The sequence below is a fragment of the Aethalodelphis obliquidens genome, unplaced genomic scaffold (genome assembly GCF_003676395.1).
Source record: "Aethalodelphis obliquidens isolate GAN/ISIS:26980383/991018 unplaced genomic scaffold, ASM367639v1 scaffold22, whole genome shotgun sequence".
Lineage (NCBI taxonomy): Eukaryota > Metazoa > Chordata > Mammalia > Artiodactyla > Delphinidae > Aethalodelphis > Aethalodelphis obliquidens.
In genome coordinates, this window is record NW_020837966.1 from 1,728,471 (window position 1) to 1,743,794 (window position 15,324).

General features: G+C 51.3%; 1 protein-coding gene across 9 annotated transcripts in view; it reads left to right on the forward strand.

Annotated features, from left to right (window-relative positions):
- The window catches only part of NISCH (nischarin), a 42,945-nt gene extending 29,115 nt beyond the window's left edge, over positions 1 to 13,830 (forward strand). Inside the window, exons 16-23 of one of the 9 annotated variants that reach the window (XM_027121044.1) lie at positions 6,164 to 7,573; positions 8,882 to 8,995; positions 9,876 to 9,947; positions 10,014 to 10,257; positions 10,738 to 10,894; positions 11,397 to 11,525; positions 12,056 to 12,217; positions 12,642 to 13,830. In XM_027121044.1, the coding sequence (XP_026976845.1) occupies positions 6,164 to 7,573; positions 8,882 to 8,995; positions 9,876 to 9,947; positions 10,014 to 10,257; positions 10,738 to 10,894; positions 11,397 to 11,525; positions 12,056 to 12,217; positions 12,642 to 13,252 (2,899 nt within the window). In that variant the 3' untranslated portion in view covers positions 13,253 to 13,830. Of the gene's footprint in view, positions 1 to 6,163; positions 7,574 to 8,881; positions 8,996 to 9,875; positions 10,258 to 10,737; positions 10,895 to 11,396; positions 11,526 to 12,055; positions 12,218 to 12,641 lie in introns of those variants that run through there. The other 8 variants (XM_027121045.1, XM_027121042.1, XM_027121043.1 and 5 more) reach the window with 8 other exon arrangements.
- Positions 13,831 to 15,324: the final 1,494 nt, after the last annotated feature.

A 15,324-nucleotide genomic window follows, 5' to 3' on the forward strand; every position in this document is an offset into this window, starting at 1 on the left:
ATTGAGAATGATATTGGCTGTGGGTTTGTCTTATATGGCCTTTATTATGTTGAGGTAGGTTCCCTCTGTGCCCGCTCTCTAGAGAGTTTTTATCATAAATGGGTGTTGGATTTTGTCAAAAGCTTTTTCTGCATCTATTGAGATGATCATATAATTTCTTTCTTCAGTTTGTTAATGTGGTGTATCACATCGACTGATTTGCATATATTGAAGAATCCTTTCATCCTGGGATAAATCCCACTTGATCATGGTGTATGATCCTTTTAAGGTGTTGTTGGATTCTGTTTGCTAGTATATTTTTTTTAACATCTTTATTAGCGTATAATTGCTTTACAGTGGTGTGGTAGTTTCTGCTTTATAACAAAGTGAATCTGCTATACATATATCCCTATATCTCCTCCCTCTTGTGTCTCCCTCCCACTCTCCCTATCCCACCCCTCTAGGTGGTCACAAAGCACCGAGCTAATCTCCCTGTGCTATGCAGCTGCTTCCCACTAGCTATCTGTTTTACATTTGGTAGTGTATATATGTCCATGCCACTCTCTCACTTCCTCCCAGCTTACCCTTCCTCCTCCCTGTGTCCTCAAGTCCATTCTCTACATCTGCATCTTTATTCCTGTCCTGCCCCTAGGTTCTTCAGAACCTTTTTTTTTGTATTTAGATTCCATATATATGTGTTAGCGCATGGTATTTGTTTTTCTCTTTCTGACTTACTTCACTCTGTATGACAGACTCTAGTTCCATCCACCTCACTGCAGATAACTCAATTTCGTTTCTTTTTATGGCTCAGTAATATTCTGTTGTATATATGTGCCACATTTTCTTTATCATATTCCATTGTATATATGTGCCACGTCTTCTTTATCCATTCATCTGTCGATGGATACTTAGGTTGCTTCCATGTCCTGGCTATTGTAAATAAGCTGCAGTGAACATTGGGGTACATGACTCTTTTTGAATTATGGTTTTCTCAGGGTATATGCCCAGTAGTGGGATTGCTGGGTCGTATGGTAGTTCTATTTGTAGTTTTTTAAGGAACCTCCATACTGTTCTCCGTAGTAGCTGTATCAATTTACATTCTCACCAACAGTGCAAGAGTGTTCCCTTTTCTCCACACCCTCTCCAGCATTTATTGTGTGTATTGTGTGTAGATTTTTTGATGATGGTCATTCTGACTGGTGTGAGGTGATACCTCACTGTAGTTTTGATTTGCATTTCTCTAATGATTAGTGATGTTGAGCATCCTTTCATGTGTTTGTTGGCAATCTGTATATCTTCTTTGGAGAAATGTCTGTTTAGGTCTTCTGCCCATTTTTGGATTGGGTTGTTTGTTTTTTTTGATAATGAGCTGCATGAGCTGCTTGTAAATTTTGGAGATTAATCCTTTGTCAGTTGCTTCATTTACAAATATTTTCTCCCATTCTGAGGGTCGTCTTTTTGTCTTGTTTATGTTTTCCTTTGCTGTGTAAAAGCTTTTGAGATTCATTAGGTCCCATTTGTTTATTTTTATTTCCATTTGTCTAGGAGGTGGGTCAAAAAGGATCTTGCTGTGATTTATGTCATAGAGTGTTCTGCCTGTGTTTTCCTATAAAAGTTTTATAGTGTCTGGTCTTACATTTAGGTCTTTAATCCATTTTGAATTTACTTTTGTGTATGGTGTTAGGGAGTGTTCTAATTTCATTCTTTTACATGTAGCTGTCCAGTTTTCCCAGCACCACTTATTGAAGAGGCTGTCTTTTCTCCATTGTATATTCTTGCCTCCTTTATCAAAAAAAAGGTGACCATATGTGAGTGGGTTTATCTCTGGGCATTCTGTCCTGTTCCATTGATCTATATGTCTGTTTTTGTGCCGGTACAATACTGTCTTGATTACTGTAGCTTTGTAGTGTAGTCTGAAGTCGGGGAGCCTGATTCCTCCAGCTCCATTTTTCTTTCTCAAGATTGCTTTGGCTATTTGGGGTCTTTTGTGTTTCCATACAAATTGTGAAATTTTTTGTTCTAGTTCTGTGAAAAATGACATTGGTAGTTTGATAAGGATTGCATTGAATCTGTAGATTGCTTTGGGTAGTATAGTCATTTTCACAGTGTTGATTCTTCCAATCCAAGAACATGGTATATCTCTCCATCTGTTTGTGTCGCCTTTGATTTCTTTTATCAGTGTCTTATAGTTTTCTGCATGCAGGTCTTTTGTCTCCTTATGTAGGTTTATTCCTAGGTATTTTATTCTTTTTGTTGAAATCGTAAATGGGAGTGTTTCCTTAATTTCTCTTTCAGATTTTTTATCATTAATGTATAGGAATGCCAGAGATTTCTGTGCATTAATTTTGTATCCTGCTACTTTACCAAATTCATTGATTAGTTCTAGTAGTTTTCTCATAGGATTCTCTATGCATAGTATCATGTCATCTGCAAACAGTGACAGCTTTACTTCTTCTTTCCAATTTGGATTCCTTTTATTTCTTTTTCTTCTCTGATTGCTGTGGCTAAAACTTCCATAACTATGTTGAATGATAGTGGTGAGAGTGGACAACCTTGTCTTGTTCCTGATCTTAGAGGAAATGGTTTCAGTTTTTCACCATTAAGAACGATGTTGGCTGTGGGTTTGTCGTATATGGCCTTTATTATGTTGAGGTAAGTTCCCTCTGTGCCTACTTTCTGGAGGGTTTTTATCATAAATGGGTGTTGAATTTTATTGAAAGCTTTTTCTGCATCTATTGAGATGATCATATGGTTTTTCTCCTTCAGTTTGTAAATATGGTTTATCACATTGATTTGCATATATTGAAGAATCCTTGCATCCCTGGAATAAACCCCACTTGATCATGGTGTATGATCCTTTTAATGTGCTGTTGGATTCTGTTTGCTAGTATTTTGGTGAGAATTTTTGTGTCTGTGTTCATCAGTGATATTGGCCTGTAATTTTCTTTTTGTGTGGTATTTTTGTCTGGTTTTGGTATCAGGGTGACAGTGGCCTCATAGAATGAGCTTGGGAGTGTTCCTTCCTCAGCAACTTTTTGGAAGAGTTTGAGAAGGAGAGGTGTTAACTCTTCTCTAAATGTTTGATATAATTCACCTGTGAAGCCATCTGGTCCTGGACTTTTGTTTGTTGGAAGTTTTTTAATCACAGTTTCAATTTCAATACTTGTGATTGGTCTGTTCCTATTTTCTATTTCTTCCTGGTTCAGCCTTGGAAGGTTGTACCTTTCTAAGAATTTGTCCATTTCTTCCAGGTTGTCCATTTTACTGGTGTATAGTTGCTTGTAATAGTCTGTTATTATCCTTCGTACTTCTGTGGTGTCATTTGTTACTTACCCTTTTTCATGTCTAATTTTATTGATTTGAGCCCTCTCCCTTTTTTCCCTGATGAGTCTCTAGCTAAAGGTTTATCAGTTTTGTTTATCTTTTCAAAGAACCAGCTTTTAGTTTCATTGATCTTTTTTACTGTTTTCTTTGTCTCTATTTCATTTGTTTCTGCTCTGATCTTTATGATTTCTTCTACTCACTTTGGGTTTTGTTTGTTCTTCTTTCTCTAGTTCCTTTAGGTCTAAGGTTAGGTTGTTTATTTGAGATTTTTCTTGTTTCCTGAGGTAAGATTGTATGCTGTAAACTTCCCTCTTAGAACTGCCTTTGCTGCATCCCATAGGTTTTGGATCGTCATGTTTTCGTCATTTGTCTCTAGGTATTTTTTGATTTCCTCTTTGATTTCTTCAGTGATGCATTGGTCGTTTAGTAACATATTGTTTAGCCTCCGTGTGTTTGTGTTTTTTATAATTTTTTTTCCCTGTAATTGATTTCTACTCTCATAGCATTGTGGTCGGAAAGGATGCTTGATATGATTTCAGTTTTCTTAAATTTACCGAGGCTTGGTTTGTTTCCCCAGATGTGATCTGTCCTGCAGAATGTTCAGTGTGCACTTGTGAAGAAAGTGTATTCTGCTGTTTTCGGATGGAATGCCCTATAAATTCAATTAAATCCATCTGGTCTGATGTATCATTTAAGGCTTGTGTTTCCCTGTTGATTTTCTGTCTGGATGATCTGTCCATTGGTGTAAGTGGGGTGTTAAAGTCCCCCACTGTTATTGTGTTACCGTCGATTTCCCCTTTTATGGCTGTTGGCATTTGCTTTATATATTGAGGTGCTCCTATGTTGGGTGCATATATATTTACAATTGTTATATCTTCTTCTTGGATTGATCCCTTGATCATTATATAGTGTCCTTTCTTATCTCTGATACAAGTATTGCTACTCCAGCTTTCTTTTGATTTCCATCGCATGGAATCTCTTTTTCCATCCCCTCACTTTCAGTCTATGTATGTCTCTTGGTCTGAAGTGGGTCTCTTGTAGACAGCATATATACTGGTCTTGTTTTTGTATCCATTCAGCCAGTCTGCATCTTTTGGTTGGAGCATTTAATCCATTTACATTTAAGGTAATTATCGATATGTTTGTTCCTATTGCCGTTTTTTAAATTGTTTTGGATTTGTTTTTGTTGGTCTTCTTTCTTCCCTTTTTCTTTTGTACTCTTCTCTTATGGTTTGATGACTATCTTTAGTGTTGTGTTTGGGTTGCTTTTTCTTTTTTGTGTGTGTATCTATTTTAGTGTTTTGGTTTGCAGTTCCCATGAGGTTTTGATGTAGCAGTCTGCATACAAGGTTGTTTTAAGTTGCTGGTCTCTTGATTTCAAATGCAGCTCCCATATTCTGCATTTGTAGTCTCCTCATGGTTGCTGGTTTTGACATCATATTTGTGTATGGGTGATTTCCTACTTAATTACTTTATGTTTGCATTTACCAGTGAGCTTTCCCATTTGTGATTTTCTTATTTCTAGTTGTGGCCTCTTTTTTTACCCCCCTGCCTAGAGAAGTTCCTTTAGCATTTGTTGTAACGCTAATTTGGTGATGCTGAATTCTCTTAGCTTTTGCTTGTCTGTAAAGCTTTTGATTTCTCCGTCAATCTGAATGAGAGCCTTGCTTGTTAGAGTATTTTTGGTTGTAGGTTTTTCCTTTTCATCACTTATACTCCAATAAAGATATTTAAAAGACACACATATATATATGTGTGTGTATATATATGTATATATATATATATATATATATATATATATGTTTGTATATCTCGTGACACTCTCTTCTGGCCTTCAAGAGTTTCTGCTGAAAAATTAGCTGATGACCTTATAGGGATTCCCTTGTATGTTATTTGTTGCTTTTAATATTTTTTCTTTGTATTTAATTTTTGTCAGTTTGATTAATATGTGTCTCGGTGTGTTCCTCCTTGGGTTTATCCTGTATGGGACTCTGTGCTTTCTGGACTTGGGTGACTGTTTCCTTTCCCATGTTAGGGAAGTTTTCAGCTATAATCTCTTCAAATACTTTCTCAGGCCCTTTCCCTTTCTCTTCTTCTTCTGGGACCCCTATAATGTGAACGTTGGTGCATTTAATGTCCCAGAAATCTCTGAGACTGTCCTCATTTCTTTTCATTCTTTTTTCTTTATTCTGTTCTGTGGCAGTGATTTCCACCACTCTGTCTTCCAGCTCACTTATTCGTTCTTCTGCCTCAGTTATTCTGCTACTGATTCCTTATGGTGTGTTTTTCATTTCACTTACTGTGTTGTTCATCTCTGTTTTTTAAATCTTTTGTCTCTTTGTTAAACATTTCTTGTATCTTCTTGGTCTGTGCCTACATTCTTTTTCTGAGATTTTGAATCATCATTACTCTGAACTCTTTTTCAGGTAGATTACCTGTCTCTAAAGGAGCTTGAATTTAAATGTGAAGGTCCTAAGACCCCCAGCCCACTCCCCAAGCCTCTCACCTGTGAAGGCGACTGGGTGCCCCTGCAGGGGACTGTTGTCAAGTTAGTCCATACCCATGAGCACTCATTGCTCTTGGGGCTTGTGGCCAGCGTCTGAAGGACTGAGAAGTCTTCATGATGTGCGCAGGATTGTGTTGGATGCCTGTGGTCTGGACCCTGGAAGTATGGTGGCCTCAGCCTTCCAGCACCTTGGCTCCCCACCAGGGTGCTTGCTAGGACCAGGCTCAGCTGTTTAGGAGGCTTGGGAGACCCATGGGTTGCTTCTTCAGGACCAGGGGACAGCAGCAGGACTGGACATGGGAGGTGGGGGCATCCCAGCCCAGCATGTCACTGACCTGGCTTCTCCCCACACAGCCCAGAGCACGCGGAGCCAGAGGTCCAGGTGGTGCCAGGGTCCGGCCAGATCATCTTCCTGCCCTTCACCTGCATTGGCTACACCGCCACCAACCAGGACTTCATCCAGCGCCTGAGCACGCTCATCCGGCAGGCCATCGAGCGGCAGCTACCTGCTTGGATTGAGGCTGCCAACCAGCGAGAGGAGGGCCAGGGCGAGCAGGGCGAGGATGATGAGGAGGAGGAGGAGGATGTTACTGAGAACCGCTACTTTGAAATGGGGCCCCCGGATGTGGAGGAAGAGGAAGAGGGTGGGCCAGGAGAGGAAGAGGAAGAAGAGGAAGAAGAAGAGGAGGAGGAGGAGGGCGAGGAGGAGCGCCTGGCTCTGGAGTGGGCCCTGGGCGCAGATGAGGACTTCCTGCTGGAGCACATCCGCATCCTCAAGGTGCTCTGGTGCTTCTTGATCCACGTGCAGGGCAGCATCCGCCAGTTTGCTGCCTGCCTCGTGCTCACAGACTTTGGCATCGCCGTCTTTGAGATCCCGCACCAGGAGTCGCGGGGCAGCAGCCAGCACATCCTCTCCTCCCTGCGCTTTGTGTTCTGCTTCCCGCACGGCGACCTCACCGAGTTTGGCTTCCTCATGCCGGAGCTGTGCCTGGTGCTCAAGGTGCGGCACAGCGAGAACACGCTCTTCATCATCTCAGACGCCGCCAACCTGCACGAGTTCCACGCTGACCTGCGCTCCTGCTTCGCCCCGCAGCACATGGCCATGCTGTGCAGCCCCGTGCTCTATGGCAGCCACACCAGCCTGCAGGAGTTCCTGCGCCAGCTGCTCACCTTCTACAAGGTGGCGGGCGGCTGCCAGGAGCGCAGCCAGGGCTGCTTCCCTGTGTACCTGGTCTACAGTGACAAGCGCATGGTGCAGACAGCCGCCGGGGACTACTCGGGCAACATCGAGTGGGCCAGCTGCACGCTGTGCTCTGCCGTGCGGCGCTCCTGCTGTGCACCCTCCGAGGCTGTCAAGTCTGCTGCCATCCCCTACTGGCTGCTGCTCACACCCCAGCACCTCAACGTCATCAAGGCCGACTTCAACCCCATGCCCAATCGCGGCACCCACAACTGCCGCAACCGCAACAGCTTCAAGCTTAGCCGTGTGCCGCTCTCCACTGTGCTTCTGGACCCCACACGCAGCTGCACTCAGCCGAGGGGCGCCTTCGCAGATGGCCACGTGCTTGAGCTGCTTGTGGGCTACCGCTTTGTCACCGCCATCTTCGTGCTGCCCCATGAGAAGTTCCACTTCCTGCGCATCTACAACCAGCTGCGGGCCTCACTGCAGGACCTGAAGACTGTAGTCATCGCCAAGACCCCTGCAACCGGGGGCAGGCCTCAGAGCCCCCCTGTGGATGGCCAGGCTGCCGAGGACGGGGCCCGGTAAGACCGAGCATGGGCTTTTGGGGGCCAGGGGGCGGGAGGCTGGCTGAGACCAATCACTTCACCCAGATCTCCAGCACCCCTCAGCATTGCCTTTGGCTCCCTCGGGCTTGGGGCTTGGTGCTGGGCTGCTCCTTATCTCCCAAGGCTTCAGAAGAGGCCCAGGAAAGCTGTCCTTCCACAAAGCCAGGCTGGCCCAGTTCTCTGCCATTTAGAGTCCTGTGTGGCTGGGTCCCACCTTGCCTGGCCCTCTCCACTGGGTCCAAGCATGGCCTCTAGGCATCACCCACGCCTCCTCGCCTCCAGGCTCGCAGTTCCGTGGCTGGCTCTGTGAGCCAGGGGGCTGCTTCAGGCACCACCTGCCTCTGACCCCCAGCTCCAAGCCCGTACCCTTTGGTGAGCCACACACGCCTTCTCAGGAAGACCTGGGTTGCTCAGGGGCCCTCTCTGTGTGTAATTTTGTGAGTCCGTTCCAAAGGAAGCTGTTGGCTGAGAGCAGCAAGGTTTGAGTGTGTGAGCTGGGTGGTCACTTTGTGCAAAGCTCCTTTTCTTCTGGGGGGAGAGTGAAGTGCAGAGAGGGGAGGAGTTGGCAGCCCTGTCCTCTTCTTTTTTTTTTTTTTGATTTATTTTTGGCTGCATTGGGTCTTCGTTGCTGCATGCGGGCTTTTTCTAGTTGTGGTGAGCGGGGGCTACTCTTCACTGTGGTGCGCAGGTTTCTCATTGTGGCGGCTTCTCTTGTTGCAGAGCACAGGCTCTAGGCGCGTGGGCTTCAGTAGTTGCGGCACGCAGGCTCAGTAGTTGCGGCTCGTGGGCTCTAGAGTGCAGGCTCAGTAGTTGTGGCGCACAGGCTTAGTTGCTCTGCGGCATGTGGGATCTTCCCAGACCAGGGCTCGAACCCGTGTCCCCTGCATTGGCAGGTGGATTCTTAACCACTGCTCCACCAGGAAAGCCCAGCCCTGTCTTCTTCTTCCTTACTCTCCTTCCCCTGCTCCTGCCCCCGAGCCTGGCTTCTCTCAGGGCCGCCTGGGATTGGCATATAATGGCTTGTGTGGGGCCATGGTCACACCCACAGGTTCACCCCTGCCTGGGGCTCAAGAGGCACCCTGTGCCCTTCAGGGTGCCCCTTTCTCCTATTACTGTTCCCAACTTCATGTATGCTGGGGCTTCCCTACCTGGGCAAGAAAGCCCTTTGATTTTTGGCCTTCCTGTCCCATGAGACACGGTGTAGCTCACTTTCTCTTCCATCCTGGTGGACAGTGGAGACCCTGCCCTCACCCCAACATCTCACGCCTTCTCTGTCCAACCCAGCCCCTCAACTGATGCTCCCAAAGGTCATCCAGCATCTTCCTGGCTGAATCAGGGACCCTGTCTTATGCCCAGCTCAAGTTCCATGCTCTCCATAGAGACCCTTGATGCCTCCAGGTACTGGAGAGCCCCTTATGCCAGAGGCGGCCTTGCATGGCCATCTCTCCGTCTCCCTGCCCCTATGATAAGGCTTCAGATGGTGACACTTTGTCTCAGTTTCCCTGCCACCCTCAAGCCTGGCTGGACCCTGCCCACAGTAGGGACTGCATGCAGAAAGCAGGCGCTCTGCTTCATCCCAGCAGATGCATCTCTGCTCCAAGACAGCAGGAGGGCAGCCCAGAGGGCTTGGGGGCATTTGGCCCAGTGCAAGATCAGGGCCCCAGGGATCTCTTTCAACAGCTGGACTGTCCAGTTGAGAGGATGCCATCCAGGACTCCCCACCAGCATGAGCTTGGGCATGTAGGCTGGTGGCAGGGAGCTCCAGACTTCTGTGAGGGTTCTTTCTGAGCTTGTTTGATCTCATGCTTGGAACAGACCAGAGAAAACCCAGTGTGGCCACATGCAGTGGTGGCCGAGTGGGGTGAGATCCCGGGCTACCTGAGGAGGCCTCGAAGGCAAACTGAGGAGCGGTTTGAGTATTTGGTTCTCAACTCCATGTTCCCCAAGGTCCCAGCCCTGGGCACCTTGGTCTGTGCTCTGGACTCTGTAGTGGCATTTCTGACACCTTTACCACCTTCTCAAAATGATTTTTCAGCCCATGAGCCACATCTGTCTTTCTCAGCCCTGCCCTATCTTCCCATCTCCCCCCGAAGAGAAAGGGCCCCGGCACCTTCTCTCTGCTCTTTGGTCTTCCCATAAGGAGCCAAGATGAAATCCCCAGATGACCCCAGAGGTGGTGTGTGGTATATGCGTTTCCCTCACACTGAGGTTACACGTGGGATGTGAATCTGTATTTGGGACTCTTGTGTTAATATGGTTTTTCTTGGGGGATTGGGAGATGCAGCAATGAGCAGCATCTCCAGGAGGTCCCGGCAGAGGCTCCAGCTCCAGCCCCAGCCCCAGCCCCAGCGGAGGTCCCAGCTCTAACCCCAGCAAAGACCCCAGCTCCGGCAGAGCCCTCAGTGCCAGCTTTGGTCCCAGCGGAGGCCCCAGCCTCAGCAGAGACCCCTTTGGAGGCCTCAGTGGGGGCCTCAGCCCCGGCAGCAGAGGCCCCAGCACAAGTGGAGGCCCCCGCCCAGTACCCAAGTGAGCACTTGATCCGGTCCACGTCGGAGGAGAATCAGATCCCTTCGCACCTGCCCGCCTGTCCGTCGCTCCGGCACATCGCCAGCCTGCAGGGGAGCGCCATCGTCGAGTTCTTCCACAGCAGCGTTGCCGAGGTAGGGCCAGCGCACCTGTGGAGGAAGGCGGCACTGTCGTCCTGGGGCCCCGGCAGGCTCATCTTGGGGTTAGCCTCAGGTTCCCAGACTTATGTGTGCTGGCTTTTCCCCCAGCTTCAGCTGTTCACAGCTTTGAGGGCCTGAGTAGGGAGAACCTGAGGTGCCCTTCCCTGGCCAGTTGTTCCCTCCATCACCGCCTCCTCCTGTGGCCATTCCTAGCCTCGGGCCCCGGGCAGACCCCACGGCACACCGTCTCCCATCCCTCACCACCTCTCTGCTTCGGAGTTTATAAATACGTTGACGAGACACAGTAGAGGTCCCATGCCTCCCCATCCAAGGCTGTGGGCCCGTCCCTGGGACGGCAGGTCACTGGGTAGTGGGGCTGGCGGAGGCCACCCTCCGCAGAGGCCTGGAGGAGGAGCTGTGTGCCCCGGCCGCCCTGCTCTCCTGCAGGCCCCAACCCGGCCCCTCTGTGTCCAGGTGGAAAACGAGGAGCTGCGGCACCTCCTGTGGTCGTCGGTGGTGTTCTACCAGACCCCGGGGCTAGAGGTGACCGCCTGCGTGCTGCTCTCCACCAAGGCCGTGTACTTTGTGCTGCACGATGGCCTCCGCCGCTACTTCTCGGAGCCGCTGCAGGGTGGGCACTGGGGCCTGAGGGGATGGGCGGGGTTCTGTCTCTAGAGCCCCTGTGCCACGTCAGGCAGCAGTGATTTGCTGCACTGGGCCGAGAATCTCTTTTCTGAGGAAGGGGGGTGATCACAGCACTTTCCTCCTGGAGCTGTCACATGGGATGCGAGGCCAGGCGTGAAAGCGCCCAGTAAGGCCCTGTGAGTGCCCGGGACCCAGGCGTGCTGGGGGGGTGTCGGGCAGCCTCTGCCCCTTGGGGCCTTGGTGGGTGCCTTAGCCAGTGCCCTGTCCTAGGGCTCCTGGTGTCTCCAGCGTACCAGGCAAGGCTCAGACTGTAAAACACGTTTCCCCGAGGCCATGTGTGCTCAGAGGTGGCGGGGGCTCCTTGCCAGGCCTCAGTGGGCCAGGCCATCAAGGGGGCCCGTTCCTGCTCCACGCAGCTGCACACCTGGGAACCTTGTGCTCACCCAGCACGACCACCACCATGTTCGCTCCCTTTCTGTCTACCACAGATTTCTGGCATCAGAAAAACGCCGACTACAACAACAGTCCCTTCCACATCTCTCAGTGCTTTGTTTTAAAACTCAGCGACCTGCATGTAGTCAACGTTGGACTCTTTGACCAGTATTTCCGGCTGACGGGTGAGTGGCCACTGTGCTTTTGTCCTATTTTGGGTGAAGGCCAGTGTCACCAGTGGGCTTCCACCTTCATATGTGGGTGCATTATCGCAGGCAGAGTTTATCTGCTCAAAAACCAGTTCACCGGAGCGGGAGGAAGCAGCTTCAGGAACTGCTGAGAGGGCAGAACTCACCCCTCAGGACTTGGAGCGAGAGGCTGGGGACAGAGGCGGCAAAGTGCTGGGTGGGCGGGCAGAGTGGGCCCTGGGCTCACGGGCAGGATGTTTCTGACTCATACTTCCTGAAGAGAGAAAGCTAAGCTCTTTCCCTAATGCCTCTGTATCCCCTTCCAGAAAAATGTTACAGCCCTTCCGGCCTGAGAAATGGCCGTCTCCCCAGGCCCCGTGATGCTTCCTCAAGTGGGTCCTCCTGACCCTGGCTCTGTGGTCCTCAGGTCCAGGCTAACCTGCTAGAGACTAGAGACGGCTCCAGGGGTGGGGATGGGGCTGGGGGGAGTAGCAGCCTGCAACCGTGCCCGGCCCCTTCTCCCGCAGGCTCCTCTCCGGCGCAAGTGGTTACATGCTTGACACGGGACAGCTACCTGACACACTGCTTCCTCCAGCACCTCATGGCCGTGCTCTCCTTGCTGGAACGCACGCCCTCACCTGAGCCTGTCGACAAAGACTTCTACTCTGAGTTTGGAAACAAGACCACAGGTATCCCCACCCAGCTCAGGTCTCCTCGCCAACCCCAAGGGCTGCAGCAGGCCCCGGAACAACCTCTCTGTGCTGCAGCACCCTCTCTGCTTCTAGCGCGCGCGCTCGCTCCCTCGCTCGCGCTCGCTCTCTCTCTCTCTCTCTCTCTCTCTCTCTCTCTCTCTCTCTCTCTCAGGGTTTTCCATGGCTTTTCCATGGCAGAGTCTCTGGCCCGGCAAATCCACAACCGTTCAGCATCTCAGTGTCTGCTCTACTCTGAGCTGCTGGGCTGAGGGTCTCTGCCTGAGGGTGGGGGCTTGGAGTGCTCTCTCCCACTTCTGACAGACACGTGACTCATGCTGCTGTCTCTGGGTGGCTTGGGGCTGCTGGTGAACCACCACAGGCCAGTTCCAGGCTGCAGCCCCGGTGGCGTCTCTCTCTGCAGGGAAGATGGAGAACTATGAGCTGATCCACTCAAGCCGTGTCAAGTTCACCTACCCCAGTGAGGAGGAGGTTGGGGACCTGACATTCACTGTGGCCCAGAAGGTGGCTGACCCAGAGAAGGCGCCATCCCTCAGCATCCTGCTGTATGTGCAGGCCTTCCAGGTGGGCACACCACTATCTGGGCGCTGCAGGGGCATGTTGCGCCCCAAAACGCTCCTGCTCACCAGCGCCGAGATCTTCCTCCTGGACGAGGACTTCGTCCACTACCCGCTGCCCGAGTTTGCCAAAGAGCCGCCACAGAGGGACCGGTACCGGCTGGACGACGGCCGCCGCATCCGGGACCTGGACCGCGTGCTCATGGGCTACCAGACATACCCACAGGCCCTCACCCTGGTCTTTGACGACGTGCAGGGCCACGACCTCATGGGCAGCGTCACCCTGGACCACTTTGGGGAGGTGCCAGGTGGCCCAGCTAGAGGCGGCCAGGGCCGTGAGGTCCAGTGGCAGGTGTTTGTCCCCAGCGCTGAGAGCCGAGAGAAGCTCATCGCGCTGTTGGCCCGCCAGTGGGAGGCCCTTTGTGGCCGGGAGCTGCCCGTGGAGCTCACTGGCTAGCCCGGGTAGTAGCTGGCCCTTGCCACCCGCCGTGTCTGGCCTGGTGTCCACTCAGGGCCGGGAAGCAGGCTTTCTTTGCTTTTTTAAAATGTTTTCTCTTCTCTTTCGGTACCTTTGGTTGATTGTCCTCCCAGAGAATGTGAACATGTGTGTTCAGTTGGTTCTCAGCCTCCCGCGGATCTGCTGCCTGCCCCTGGTGCCGCGTGGCCAGGCACACCAGTTTTGTGTCTTCTTTCGTGGGACCGTTGTTAACATGTGGCGCCGTGGGTCTGGTTTACTCTTTTACGCGTCCTTTCCCGAGATGTTAAGTTCAGTCTTGTTGCTGTTGCTGTCATTGTGGGCACTTGCTGCTAATTATGAAGCTGGCAGAGAAATGCACATTGAAAGCTCCCGCTCCATGCAGTTTTCCAAAGGGGAGGCCTCTCCCGGTCCAGACAAGTGGGAGAGCCCCATGGGGGCAGGAGTCCCCCAGGCCTTGGGGCTGAGAGGGCTGGGAGCAGGGGACCTAGAGCTGCCAGCACCAAGTGTGATTCCTGTTGCCTATTTTCTCTATTCCAGTAAAGCCAAGTTTGACACAGTCTGGGTCTTTTATTTCAAGGGCCACTGGGGTCCCAGCAGGGCATTGGTTCAGGGCGTGGTTGGCCTGAGGGGGAGAGGGTGCCTAGAGATGCAAGAAGGTCTTGGGGTAAAGGAAGAGGGGAGGAGCCTGTGAAGGGCAAAGGGAGCTGCTCTCCCAGGGCCAGATGCTGGATGGGTGTCTGTGGAGCCTGGGGCAGGGGAGGTGTGAGGGCATCTTTGGACAGGGCCGTGCTGGGCTGTGGCTAAACCAGGAGCCTCAGGGCAAATGAGAGGAATGAAGCTCCTCAGGTGCCCCTGGCACACCGGCTGCTGCCCTGCCAGCCCTCAGGTCAGGACTGTCACACCCAACCTGTTGTGAGGGTTAGGCCTGGCGTCTGGGACGGCTTACTCTGTGGGGTCTAGGGGTCTCACCAGCATGGCCTGCAGAGGAGGTGGCCCCAGCGGTGGATAGTGGGGAGGAGGGCTCTGTGCCGTCCGTGTCTGGGTTCATGTCCTGAGAGATGATTGCTTCAGGGAGCTCTGCTGAGGTAGGACGTGGGATTTCTTTGGGAGCCAGCCCCTGTGCCCAGTCCCTCCTCAACCCATTTCTACCCCATAGCAGGGCCCCTGAGGCCCACTTACTTTCTCTCATCCTGGCCAGTCAGGAGCCTTCGGCCCTAAGGCTGCAGGACCGTTTTGGTCCAGCAGTATTGGGGATGGGGGAGGGGCCAGCCGGGTTCCCAGGCCTGCTTCTCCTCATTTTTCCCTTCGTGCCAGCAGAGTGGGGATCCGTGCCTGGAGGACCCATCACCATCAGGAAGGCTGTGGTGGATGGGAGGAGCCACCAAGGGGAGGGGAGGGTCTCTGCATTCACCTCCCCCCAGCCAAATCTCAAAGACCAGCCCCATGGCCCCTCAGCTGATGGGGGAGGGACTGCCCCCAACCAGACCTTTATCAAAAGCCCGTACAGATGGGCCACCTGCCTGTCTCCATCGGTTATGTCATACATAAATGGGGATTTATAGACCAGAGGCAGGGTCCACCATGCATAGGCCTTACCACCTAGACTGCTGTTCCCAGGTCCCACAGCCCAACAGTTAGCAGCCGACCCCAGCCTGGGTCCGTGAGGACAGGACCTAATGGGGGGAGTCCATGCAATGTAGTGGGGGGAAGGGCGCCCCACAGGCAGCAGACCTGGGGTTGGATCTTCACACTGGTTAGCTGAGTGATCTTAGACAAATTCCCTAGCCCCTTTGAGCGTCCGTTTCCCCACCAGTAACAGGATAATAAAAGTGCCTGCATTCATTCAGCCCACAAATCTGAAGTGAGCATCCACGCGTGAACCAGGCCGGCCCCTTCCCTGCTCTCCCATAGCTGGCATTCCAGTGGGGGACAGAAAATAAACTAGTGTCAGCTGGTGGCCAGTGCTACGAGGAGGTGAAGGCGGGAGACCTTTGACCTGAGGCTGAACCTTGTGGTGAGTCCTGTGAGGATCTGGGGTAACAGCAGCACCC